At 50.6% G+C, this 13,462-nt stretch overlaps 1 protein-coding gene across 1 annotated transcript in view; it reads left to right on the top strand.

Annotated features, from left to right (window-relative positions):
- CEP78 (centrosomal protein 78) overlaps positions 1–13,462 on the top strand; it is a 479,433-nt gene that overhangs the window by 202,422 nt on the left and 263,549 nt on the right. The window contains exon 10 of the mRNA XM_086961339.1: positions 4,898–5,033. Within this exon, the coding sequence (XP_086817465.1) occupies positions 4,898–5,033 (136 nt within the window). The remainder of the gene's footprint in view (positions 1–4,897; positions 5,034–13,462) is intronic.

Genomic DNA, 13,462 nt, shown 5'->3' with positions numbered 1-13,462 from the left:
GTAGGGATTGACATTGTTGGACCAATGGATCCCCAAACTGCATCTGGGGATTAGGTTTATCCTAGTAGTAGTGGATCATGCCACTAGGTACCCAGAGGCAATTCCCCTTAGGACCACTACAGCACCTGTTGTGGTAAGAGCCCTCTTGGGAGTTTTCTCAAGAGTGGGTTTCCCTAAGGAGGTAGTATCTGACAGAGGTGCAAACTTTATGCCTAGCTACTTGACAGCAATGTGGAATGAATGTGAAGTTAACTACAAGTTCACCACACCCTATCATCCACAGTGCAATGGTTTAGTTGAAAGGTTCAACAAAACCTTAAAGGGTATGATTAAGGGTCTCCCAGAAAAGCTCAGGCGGAGATGGGATATCCTTCTACCCTGCCTTTTGTTTGTATACAGGGAGGTTCCACAGAAGGTGGTTGGCTCCAGCCCATTTGAACTTCTGTTTGGGCACCCTGTCAGAGGACCACTTTGTCTGGTGATGGAGGGATGGGAGTTACCTCTCAAACCCCCTAAACAGGATATTGTGGACTATGTATTTGGTCTCCGCTCCCGGATGGCTGAGTACATGAAACAGGCAACTAAAAACCTTGAGGCTAGCCAGGAACTACAGAAAGCCTGGCATGACCAAAAGGCTGTACTGACTGTTTACCGGCCAGGACAGAAAGTGTGGGTGTTGGAGCCTGTTGCCCCAGCAGCTCTCCAAGACAAGTGGAGTGGGCCCCACACTATAGTTGAACAGAAGGGAGAGGTCACCTATTTGGTAGATCTTGGAACTCCCAGGAGCCCCCCTAGGGGGCTTCATGTCAACAGATAGAAACCATATGTTGATAGGGCAGACATCGGCTTGCTCATGGCTACTGATGAAGGACAGGAGGAAGAGAGTGACCCTCTCCCAGACTTGCTCTCTCAGAACCCTGATGATGGATCAGTTGATGGAGTCGCCTTGGCAGGCAGCCTCACTGATCAGCAGCAAACTGATTGCAGACAAGTTCTCCAACAGTTCAGGCATATGTTTTCGCTGACTCCAAGTCAGACTACCTGGTGCACTCATGAAGTGGACACTGGGGACAGTCTGCCTGTTACTAGTAAGATTTACAGGCAACCTGATCATGTCAGGGACTGTTTCAGGACAGAAGTCCAGAAAATTTTGGATCTGGGAGTGATTGAACCTTCAGATAGCCCTTGGACTAGTCCAGTAGTCCTAGTACCCAAACCTCACACCCAGGGTGGTAAGAGAGAGATGAGGTTTTGTGTAGACTACAGTGGTCTCAATGCAGTCACCAGGACTGATGCCCATCCAATTCCTAGAGCAGATGAGCTCATAGATATGTTGGCATCTGCCAAATTTCTGAGCACGTCTGTTCTGACAGCTGGCTACTGGCAGATCAGACTAGCTGAGGAGGCCAAGGTAAAAACAGCATTTTCGACTCCTAGGGAACATTATCAATTTGTTGTAATGCCCTTTGGTCTGGAAAATGCACCTGCCAGCTATGAAAGGTTGGTGAATAAAGTCTTAACAGGCCTGGAAGACTACAGTGCAGCTTATCTTGATGAAATTGCTGTCTTTAGCTCCACCTGGGAAGATCACCTGATCCACCTGAATTTTTTTTTTGAGGCCCTGCAGAAGGCAGGCCTAACTATCAAGGCGACTGAGTGCCAGATAGGGCGGAATCAGGTTGTGTACCTGGGCCACCTTGTAGGTGGAAGCCAGGTTCAACCACTGCAGAGCAAAATCCAGACCATAATGGACTGGGTTGCTCCAACCACCCAGACTCAGGTCAGAGCTTTCTTGAGCCTGACTGGGTATTATGGAAGATTTGTCAAGGGGTATCGATCCATTGTGACACACCTGAATGACTTAACTTCTAAAAGAATGCCTAAGAAAGTTCCGTGGACAGTCAGCTGTCAAAAGGCATTTGATAACCTGAAGCAGGCCATGTGCAGTGCACCAATTCTGCAAAGTCCTAACTACTCCAAAGAATTATTTGTCCAAACAGATGCATCTGAGTTGGGGTAGGGGCTGTGATGTCACAATTGAATGATGAAGGTCAGGACCAGCCAGTAGCTTTTATCAGCAGAAGGCTGACCCCTAGAGAGAAACGTTTGTAAGCTATTGAGAGGGACGCCTTTGGTTTGGGCTCTGAAGGAGCTGAGGCCATACTTGTTTGGCACTCACTTCACAGTTCAGACAGACCATAAGCCCCTCTTATGGCTAAAACAGATACAGGGTGAAAACCCCAAACTTTTGAGGTGGTTCATTTTCCTACAGGGACCTGGGAGTAACCATGTCAATGCAGATGGACTCTCCAGATATTTCCACTTAGAACATGAAGACTTAACTGGTCAAGGTTAGTTTAACCCCTTCGCTGCTGATGACGAGCTCAGCTCGTCATCAGCCACGGTGGTCGTGTGCGGATGACGAGCTCAGCTCGTCATCTAACGCAGCTTTTTTAAAAATTGCCGCACACAGCGGGAAAAGCCGCCGCAGCGATGCGGTTAATGTCCCTGCATTAGGGGGGGGGGGGGGGGTGTAGGAGAGTAGGATCTGCTTCCTATGGTTACCCCCACGTTCTGCTGTTTTTCACTGGTTTATCGACTTTAGTCAGGCTGTGGTCCTGATAAGCAGAGCCACAGCCAATCTGTTCTCTCTCTAAATTAGTTACCTGTACATTAGGTACACTCCAGATTGTTTACTGGGTTACCCTTGTGAGTCCCTAGTATATGGTATCTTAGGTACCAAAGGCATAGGTACCCCAGAGGCCTACCAGGGGCTGAAGCATGTATTTATTATGCCACCCCCGGGAAGCCTTCCAAAATGGCACTACAGGCCTGCACGTGCAGCCTGGGTAAGGTGGTGTAAGAACCCCTTACTTAGATATGGTATACCTATATCTACCTATATATTTAGACACATATAAACCTATAAGTCACTCCTATGGCAGGCCTTGGCAATCCTGAAGGCAGAGTGCTTGGTTTTATGTGAGAGGGTGCCCTAACGTGAGCTGAGCCCCTCTGCAGCTTTCGGAATCCCTTCCTTATAGCTGTTCTATGATATAGCCATACCATATACTGTTAAGTGCATTATAATCCTCGCGGTTAATGCTAACTTTGGAATGGCTTTATCAAAATATGTCATGTTTGGTGTCAAACACTTTGGAATACTTCCCCCTGCCAGTTCTGGTGGCGGGGGTAGCTTTCCACCCTTCTAGAGGGAGAAGACATGTACACTCTGCATCACAAAATGGATGCTGCTGCCACAGACACGAGTCTGACCTCCTGCTGCTGGACGAAACTCCGGCAGGGGAGGCCTGTACAATAGGTTTCCTGGCAAGGGAGGTGCCAGCACCTCCCCAGACAGGCTTTAGTGTATTGGGGCAGGGTGGGTTGCATTCAGTAAATGCTTTTCAGACGCTGCCTGGGGCACACAAGGTGTCCCATGCATTTCCCAGTTCAAACCGGTTGCTGGGGCACTCAGGCCCAGCGCAAAACTGGACTAAGGGGAAGGGGTGTAACCACCCCCTCCCCAGGTCCTCCCATAGGTGGGACCCTAGAGTTAGTCCAACCCCTAAACTTGGTATAAGTATAGGAACCCAGTCACAAGGACTTTAGATTACCCTGGACGAAACTCTGAAACATAAATCTTGGACCTTCGACATTCCATATCGACTGGAAGATGAAAGAAATCTCCCTTGGGGTCAAGGAGTGACTCCCCTGTTCAAACAGGCACCAAAGAAGCATCTTGCCGGTCTGCATTTTCAAGGCTCCCGCCGGATCCCGAAGAATCTGCGACACAGGACACGGACTTCCAGACATCTCAAAGGCTGACACGAGTCCCCAGCGAAGCTGAGACCTGTAGCTATCACAAGAGACGTGGGACCGGAACTCCTGGACATTTGCTAGTGCATCGACTTGCCGAGCTTTCCAGAAGTTGTGCATTGGGCATCTGGACCCTGATGAGCCTACCAGCTATAGACCCATCTCAAGAGTACCCTTCCCGGCAAAAGTACTGTAGACAATATTAAATATGCAACTTTCAACCTTTATCTCCTCCGAGGACCTTATGGATCCATCTCAGTACGGTTTCCGGGAGGGGCATAGTACAGAAACAGCCTTGATTATGGCCACTGAAGAACTGAGATCTATTTTAGATGCTGGGGGGAGGGCAGAGTCCAATTAGTTGAAGCCGGGGCCTTCGCCTCAGGACAGTTTTTGCTCCCTTTTGGGGTGCCACAGGGCTTTCTCCTTAGCCCTACGTTGTTCAAAATGTCTGTCTCCCCTTTGGCCAAAATCATCAGGCAATGTAGTTTCTCATTGGTCTCGTACGCTGACGACACCCAACTTGTGTTGTCAGTATCCAGCAGTATCCAGCAACATTGAAGAGACAACAAATCGTTTTAATCTTTGTATGAGTGGATTAGTCTGAACTGCAGGAAACTGAATGGTGTAAAGACTGAGGTCCTCTTATTTGGCTCAGATACCTCTTTTTGGACACTCAGATTGTGGCCTGCCAGCCTGGGAGACACCACAACTCCGGTAAATAAGGCTGGGCTTCTCTGGGTATGCCACTAATGCGTCCGCCGTGCATGTCTGTATTATAATTCAATTATCTTTCCCAGAAGCTATGCAGGCCTGTACTGCAAATTCAAAATACCATATTAACATAATTTTAAAAAAAACAACAAATTAAACAAACAGAATTCTAATATGGAAAACAATAAAGGCCTGAAGAAAGCAAAAAGCTCCAGTTACTATTACCTAGTGGGTTTTTGTAGTCTCTAGTAGTCTGAACTGATTAAACATGAGTTTGAAAATGAATGCAATAAACATGCCTCCGGAGAGTTATCTCTTTTGCCAGCTTCATGACATATTTCTTCCTCTTCCTAATCCATTATAGGGTTTCCATCTAAAAAAAACTTGGCGTCGGAAAGAAAGTCTGTGTCTTATAAAGAACGTTATGCTCCAGAGCCATTACCTCCAGGAGTACAAGGTTTTCTGCCATGGCGTACTGCAGAGCGTGCAAACAGACACAGGTACATTGATCATTTCTTCTTACTATGTCAGCAAATCCGATATGTGTGTAGCTGCTTTTGTTTCTTTGGTGTTCTACAAAAGCTATCTGAAAGTGTCTTTTTTATAAGACCAAGGTCTGGGATTTGGACCACAATTTTTCTTTTTGGGCATTTGCTAAAGAGCGAACGTAGTTTTAAAGAAATGGGAAGACTTTGCATAGAACTTTTTAATTGCACCAGAAACATCACTAACATGAGGTCTCTATCTATCTATCTATCTATCTATCTATCTATCTATCTATCTATCTATCTATCTATCTATCTATCTGTCTGTCTGTCTGTCTGTCTGCTCTTTGTCTATCTGAAAGAGACACGTTAGTGATAGATTCCTTACCTTAGAATATCCCCGGGTCAGACTGGATCCGGAAACTTTTGCGCAGCAATACCCTTGCGCGTTGGTAGGCGTCGTCTGCGGCTCCGTGTCCGTCGTCGGCGTCGTGGGCGCCGTGATAATGTCGTCGGAGTACTTAGACGCCGCCTCCGCGTGCTGACGTCAGTTCTTCTTTTTTCCGCGCCGGCCAGCGCAGATCTTGAAAAAGCAGTAACCCAAATCAATTTTTGACTAACTTTTTGAGATCATTTTTGATCCTTTCTCGAAGTCTTGCGACTCCGATCGGTGCCGTAGGGATGCCTGGTTTCAAGCACTGGGAGGATTGCGACCGCACGATGTCGGTCACGGATCCTCACCACCTGTGCCTAACTTGTCTAGGCGTCGACCACAACGACAAGGCCTGCTCCGACTGCCGGGCCCTCTCTTTGAAAGCCAGGCGGGAGCGGTCCCGCAGGCGACTCGAACTCCGGCAGTCAGCCCCGCGCGAGGTCCCGGTCCCACGGGAGGTCGAGGGACAGGTCGCGGGGACAGGTCGCGGGGACGGAGCCACCACAGCTCCGGGAGTCGGCACCACTCCTCCGGGTCGAAGTCTTCGTCAGGTAAGAAGCACAAGAAGTCGAAGAGGCGTCATTGCTCTTCTGACTCCCCCCCGACGCTCGCGCGATGCGGCCGGGGGTTCGAGTGACACCGCCCACACGACTCCTTCGGAGTCGCGGGTGTCGCGACCCGCCCCACACCCTCCGGTCCCTGGGCGAGACGCGACGCCGGAGGAGATCGAGCGCTTCCTCATGGCCATGAGGTCCCTTTCTCCTCAGACGGGCTCCGCAGCGCCTTCGGGCCCAGCGGACCCGTCTGGGGCCCCTAGCGGGTCAGGGGCTCCGGCCCCGACGCCGCTGGCGCCGCAGGGCCCCATGGTCCCGACACCGCCGGCGCCTTCGGGCCCGGCGCCGCAAGGTCAAGCAGTCCCGGCGCCGCCGGCGCCTTCGGGCCCGGTGTCCCGGGACCCCACTGGACCTTCTTCGGTCTCTGGATCGTCACTGGTGGACCTTATGACCCCCCCCGGCGTCGGTCCGTCTTGTCTCACCCCCGGCGCCGTCCTCGGGCGGCGCCGTCCCCAATGCCTCCCTTGCTCCTGTTCCGGCGTCGGAACGGCGCCGCTGGGCGCCACTTTCAACGCCGTATGGAGATTTTCACTTCTACGAACAGGCCCCATTGATTGACAACCCTGAGTATCAGGAGATGGGTGATGAGGAGGATTGGGGGGGGTCTGAGGACCCTCTGACCAAGGAGTGTCAGTCTCATGAGGACTGGGCAGGAGACCTTGGGGAGGCCAGTGGCCTGGACACCTCTCCAGACACTGGTTTTGTCTCCCCTCCTACCGTGGCTTCGGAGGAGGGGGCAACGTATAGTGTGGTGTTGACAAGGGCTGCCAAGGCCTTGGGCCTTGAGCTCCCCGTCGCGGCCATGAGGACTAACCTCCTCACTGAGGTCCTTAAACCGCAGTCAAGCTCGGCCGAGCCTCTGCTGCCCTTTAATGAGGCCTTGACGGACGTTCTTTTGGGCACTTGGTCCAGGCCCGCTACGGGTTCGCCTGTAGATAGGAACGTGGCCAGACGCCACCGCCCGGCCCCGGGCGACCCATGTTTCCTGTCCACCCACCCCACCCCTGAGAGTCTGGTCATCCAGGCCTCCAATTCCCAGACCGCATTCCCGTCGGCTCCGCCGGACAGGGAATCCAAGAGGTATGAGAATTATGGAAAGAAAATATTCTCCTCCCTTAGTTTAGGGCTGCGGTCTTCCAACACTGCATGCCTCTTGGGCCGCTACACCCACTCTCTGTGGGAGACGGTTCCGGAAGTGCTGCCAGAGTGTCCATTGGAGGTACGGGCCAAACTCGGCCAAGCCCTTGTGGAGGGCCGAGATGCAGCCAAATATTCTATCCGGTGTGGGCTGGATACCACCGACTCGCTAGGCAGAGCGATGGCAACGACGGTGGCGGTGAGACGTCACGCCTGGCTGAGGTCCGCCAACTTTTCGGCAGATGTCCAAAACACTCTGATGGACATGCTGTTCGATGGCCGTCGCCTTTTTGGCGACAAGGCAGACCATGCGCTTGAGCGCTTTGAGGACTCCAGGGCTACGGCCAAGTCCTTGGGCCTCTCGGCCCGCGCCAGCAAATGGGTGCCTTTCGCTCATTTCGTGGCCAAGGAAGCGGTGCCCCCACACGTGCTGCCAGCCACTCGCCACAGACTAACATCCAGCGGGTGGCGGCCGCGGAAATCGCCGTGGAGGCGGTCGGGGACAACGGCGAGGCCAGTCCACACCTTCCCCCGCAGCATCCGCCTCTAAACCCTCCTAGTCCGTGCTTCTCGGCCCATGTGACGCCAGTGGGGGGCAGGGTTCACCATCACCACTCTCACTGGCACACTGTCACTTCGGACAGGAGGGTGCTGCAGATCGTCCGGAGGGGCTACTCCCTCCCCTTCGATACGACCCCTCAAGCCATGCCACCGCAATACCACCGCGTATCGGGGGATCACTTGCGGCTTCTGCAGGAGGAAGTTTCGGCCCTCTTGGCCAAGGGGGCCATCAAGCGCGTTCCTGGGCCAGAAGTAGGACGTGGTTGCTACTCCCACTACTTTCTGGTACCCAAGAAGGGCAAAGGGGGCCTACGCCCTATCTTGGACCTACGGAACGTCAACGGCTTCCTCCAGAAGGAGAAGTTCAAGATGCTGACTCTGGCTCAGGTCTTAGGTGCCCTGGACCCAGGAGACTGGATGGTAGCGTTGGACTTGCAGGACGCCTATTTCCACATCCCCGTCCTGCCGGCCCACCGGCGCTACCTGCGGTTCACGGTAGGCCACGAGCACTTTCAGTTTACCGTGCTCCCCTTCGGTCTTACCAGCGCCCCACGGATGTTCACGAAGGTGATGGCGGTGGTCGCAGCTCATCTGCGCCTGTTAGGGGTCTCAGTCTTCCCCTACCTCGACGACTGGTTGTTGAAGGCGGGCTCGCCCCAGACAGTCGTCAGCCACCTCCAGACAACTGCAGACCTCTTGCACTAGCTGGGGTTCTCCATCAATGTGCCGAAGTCACACCTGTGCCCCTCTCAGAAGCTCCTTTTCATCGGAGCGGTTCTCAACTCGGCGCAGTTTCGGGTTTACCCACCCGAGCAGCGGGTTCGGGATAAACAGGCTCTGATTCCAATTTTCTAGCCTTTATCCCGGATTTTGGTCAGGTTGACGCTGCGGCTTCTGGGGCTGATGGCTTCCTGCATCCTTCTGGTGCATCACGCCCGGTGGCGGATGCGGGCTCTGCAGTGGGACCTGAAGTTTCAGTGGGCCCAGCATCAGGGCAACCTGTCCGACCATGTCCTGATCTCGGAGGGCACTGCGAGACAGCTGCAGTGGTGGCTCACGGACCGCGATTGGGTCAGCGGCAGATCCCTCTCCCTTCCCCAACCGGAGCACGTAGTTGTGATGTACGCGTCCCTCCAGGGCTGGGGAGGCCACATGGGAGAGGCGGAGATCAGAGGCCTCTGGTCTCCGGCGGAGTCCCGGCTCCATATCAACCTTTTGGAGCTGCGGGCGATTCTTCTAGCACTGAAGGCATTCCTCCCCTCTGTCCGGGGGAGTGTAGTGCAGGTGTTCACGGACAACACCACCGCCATGTGGTACGGCAACAAACAGGGCGGGGTGGAGTCGTGGACCCTCTGCCAGGAGGCTCTGCGCCTCTGGCAATGGCTGGAACATCAGGGCGTGACTCTGGTGGTTTAACACCTGGCAGGTTCTATGAACTCCAGGGCGGACGAACTCAGCCGCCGGTGCATGATGGATCACGAATGGCGTCTGAACTCGTACGTGGCGCAAGGCCTCTTTCTGCAGTGGGGAGAGCCTTGGTTAGATCTATTCGCCACAAAGAGAACGCGCAATGTCATCAGTTCTGCACCTGGAATTTCCAAGGCTCGATCGGAGGCGCTTTTCGTCGCAAGTGGAGTTGTGGTCTGTTGTACGCCTTTCCGCCTATACCACTTCTACCCAGAGTGCTGAAGAAGATCAGGCGCGACCGGGCACAAGTCATCCTTGTGGCTCCGGACTGGACACGAAGGTACTGGTATCCCGAGCTACTCAGTATGTCAGTCGATCCCCCGGTTCGTCTGCCTCTTCAGGAGGACCTTCTGTCGCAGCAGCAGGGGACGGTCCTCCACCCGAACCTGTCCAGTCTCCACCTCCATGCTTGGAGATTGAGCGGCGACAGTTGAGGCCATTTGACTTGCCTCCTGAAGTTTGTAACATCATTCTGGCAGCCAGGCGTCCCTCCACAAAGTCGGTATACGCCTGTAGGTGGAACAGATTTGTGGCATGGTGCACAGCAAAGGCTGTGGATCCCCTCAATGCCCCTCTTTCTGAGGTTCTTCTCTTTCTTCTCTCTCTTGCCCAGCAGGGCTCTGCTCTGGGCACTATCAAGGGCTACCTTTCTGCTCTTTCAGCCTTTTTGAGGCTACCTGACCAACCTTCTTTGTTCAAGTCCCCTATCGTTAATCGATTCCTGAAAGGCATCACGCATACGTACCCTCCTGTGCCCTTTGTGATGCCTCAGTGGGACTTGAACTTGGTTCTTACATTTCTGATGTGCGCTCCCTTCGAGCCACTCCACAACTGTCCTCTCCGCCCTCTTACTTTGAAGACTGCCTTCCTGGTAGCTATCACCTCTGCCAGGAGAGTGAGTGAGCTCCAGGCTCTATCTTGTAAACCTCCCTTCCTTTCAGTCCATCCGGACAAGGTTGTGTTACGGACAAGGCCCTCCTTCCTTCCCAAGGTAGTCACGTCCTTCCACATTGGGCAATCTATCACCCTGCCCACCTTCTTTCCACCTCCGCATCCCTCGAGAGAGGAAGAGAGGCTCCACCGTCTGGACCAAAAACGTGCGCTCTCTTTTTATTTGGATCGCACACGCCAGTTCCGGGTGGATGACCAACTCTTTGTTGGTTACGTGGGCGCTAAGAAGGGGAAAGCTGTGCACAAGCGGACCATCTCGCGGTGGATCATCTTGTGTATCCAGGCGTGTTACTCCTTGGCTAAGAAGGAACCCCCTGTGGGGCTGAGGGCTCATTCCACTCGAGCCACGGCGACTACAACTGCTTTGGGCCGAGGTGTGCCCTTGCAGGACATTTGCCAGGCGGCTACGTGGGCCTCGCTGCACACGTTTGCACGACATTATTGCCTGGACAGTCCAGTCCGGAGGGATGGCTTCTTTGGCCGTTCCGTCCTCCAGGACTTTCTGGTGTGATTATTGGTTCGCAGACCCACCACCGGGGTTGGTATTGCTGGGGTATCTATTCTAAGGTAAGGAATCTATCACTAACGTGTCTCTTTCAGATGCACAAGTTACGACTTGTGTAACGATATATCTGTAAGAGACATTAGTTAGTGATAGATTCCTTACCGACCCACCCATCCTCCCCGTTCTGCGAACCGATATCTAGGGTTAAGGTCATCCCCTTTCAGGGCCCTAGTTTCATGGCACCAGTGTTGGTTTTTGGCATAGCTCTGCGTTTCTGGCGCGGAAAAGCTGTGTCTAAGAACTGACGTCAGCACCCGGAGGCGGCGTCTAAGTACTCCGACGACGTCATCACGGCGCCCACGACGCCGACGACGGACGCGGAGCCGCAGACGACGCCTACCGACGCGCAAGGGTACTGCTACGCAAAAGTTTCCGGATCCAGTCTGACGCCTGGGGTTATTCTAAGGTAAGGAATCTATCACTAACTAATGTCTCTTACAGATATCGTTACACAAGTAGTAACTTGTGCGTCTATCTAATATTTATAAAAAATATATTGTAATACAAAGGGGCATGCTGGAGGCATTTACATTTCATACATTTGCAATTTATTGGAAATGTTTACAGTCTAAGGCACATGGCGTTTTAGGAATTTATCCAGAATATTTTCTTGATCAAATGGTGAAGTTAGAATTAGAAACTTAGATTACAGGTAATAAAAATAGCGATTTATTTCACTAGACTACATTTCTCCACGTAAAAATCTGACAGAATCAATTTGATTTAGTAAAGAAGGTATACTTAAAGTTTTTAAATCCTATTAATCAGTCCAGTGAACTGTTCTTACCCGGCTACAAGTGCTATGTGAATATCATACACTTTGACAGCTCCCCTGATTTATTTGTCTCTAGCTTTCAAGCCGTTCGACTATAATCATAGTTAAGAGCCCTGATGTAAAACCACAAGGATTTATTTTATAATTAGTTTTGCAGCCATGTGGGTGCTTGATAGTGCTCAATGTGTAACTGGTCTTGCTCTTTTACAATACTCCAAATGTATGTTTTTCAACCAGCAACGCATCCCTCCTCTAGGGTGATAACACTTGTTTTAGGAAAGGAAAGGTGTCTGTTGCCCGTCTTTGGATAGGTGCAACAAGAAAATGCAATATTCCTTTCAAATGTTAAGCATGTAACAAGAATCTAGGCTACTCAGATAATATGATACATAATAACAAGCTATTATTTGAGGTGGACAACCTTTAAAAGGGGAGCTTTTATCTTGTAAACTGCAGGTAGATCGCTCCCCAGACATAAACTGGAGCTTTTCGCTTTTTTTTAAGAGACTAAGCCAGACTTGTTATTTCTTACAGAAACCTGGTCCAAAGATGATTCCATGCCAGATATCATGATCACTCTACCACAGGAGTTCACTATTATTCAGGCCGATCGCCAAACCAAGTTGGGGGTGGGGTAGCAATTATTCTCAAGAAAGAGCTAAATACCCAATTTTTAACTTTACCTCTGCCTGATTGCGAAAATCTGACTTTCGCAATTGAACTTTCCCATGCTTTTACGGTGTCAGGAATTCTCAGATATTGGCCACGGGGTGCCAGAGCTCAGTTTATATAAGCACTACCTGATACGCCAACTAAACAGTGTATGTAGGAGTTGAATTATTTAGTACTGGGAGATCTTAATCTCCATTTTGAAAAAACTAGATGCTCAAATGCAAATAATTTAACTCAGGATTTAGGGGCAATTCATCTCATGCAGAGAGTGATGCAGCCCACACAACCTCCTTGACCCTATATTTTCAAACATATCTCAGTTAAGGGCAAACACCCCTCTCCTTCTTTGTTGGTTGGACCATTACATGATCGCTTTTTATCACAATTTAAGTGGAGTGAAAAGTACTCGTACCTAGCAACCTAGGTTTTGTCGAAACTAAACTAGACGAAGACAATTAGGTCTGTCTCCTTTCCAGCTCTGCTCCCACTTTAAGAGGAGACATGGACCAAATACACTCTACATTCGAAGACTGGATAGAAAACTCTTTAGAGCAAATACTCCAAAAGAGAATTCAGAAAAATAGTTGCATGCAAGCTTGTTCCTTGGTTCACTAAATAGCTACTAATTTGAAAAAAAGAATGTAAGAGAAAGGAGAGAAGTCCGAGAAAATACTACAACAGAGCAAGTAAAAAAAAAAGTCTACAAGGATACGTTAAAAAATGCCATTATGCTATTTTGAAAACGAGGATAGCTTTTCTTAGTACGAAGACCAAAAATTCAGCCAATTCAGTAAAATATTTTTTTTAAATTGTAAATTAATTTATGAAGCTTTCCGCTTCTCAAGCAGGTCTAACAGCATCTGACGCCAGATGCAACATCCTTGCAACTTACTTTCTGGAGAAAGTTAATTAAATACATGCAACTCATCATTCCAGTTAGGGAAGGCTAAGGTGCATTTTATCTCCTTTTCAAAGATTGTAGGAAGCTGGCTCTTTGTGTGACATACCAATAATTGGTTATATCATGTCAAGAGTCCTGAGATTCCCCCAGAAGTGTGCATGGCTCAATGTAAACCCAAAGTGCTCTATTTGTGGTAGAGTGGGCCAGTAGCCTTAGGCCTAACACAGAGGAGTGTAAGACATTTGTTATACACACAGTGATTAATAAATGACACATCACTCAAAAAGGAGATCCACATCAATTTTAGAAAAATAAGCTTCTTTCTAAATTCATTTTAAGACCAGCATTTACTTTAAAAGGTGAGTATG

This window comes from Lissotriton vulgaris, chromosome 3_1 (genome assembly GCF_964263255.1).
Source record: "Lissotriton vulgaris chromosome 3_1, aLisVul1.2, whole genome shotgun sequence".
Lineage (NCBI taxonomy): Eukaryota > Metazoa > Chordata > Amphibia > Caudata > Salamandridae > Lissotriton > Lissotriton vulgaris.
The sequence above is the reverse complement of the archived record's forward strand: the minus strand, read 5'-3'. Positions and strand labels throughout refer to the sequence as shown.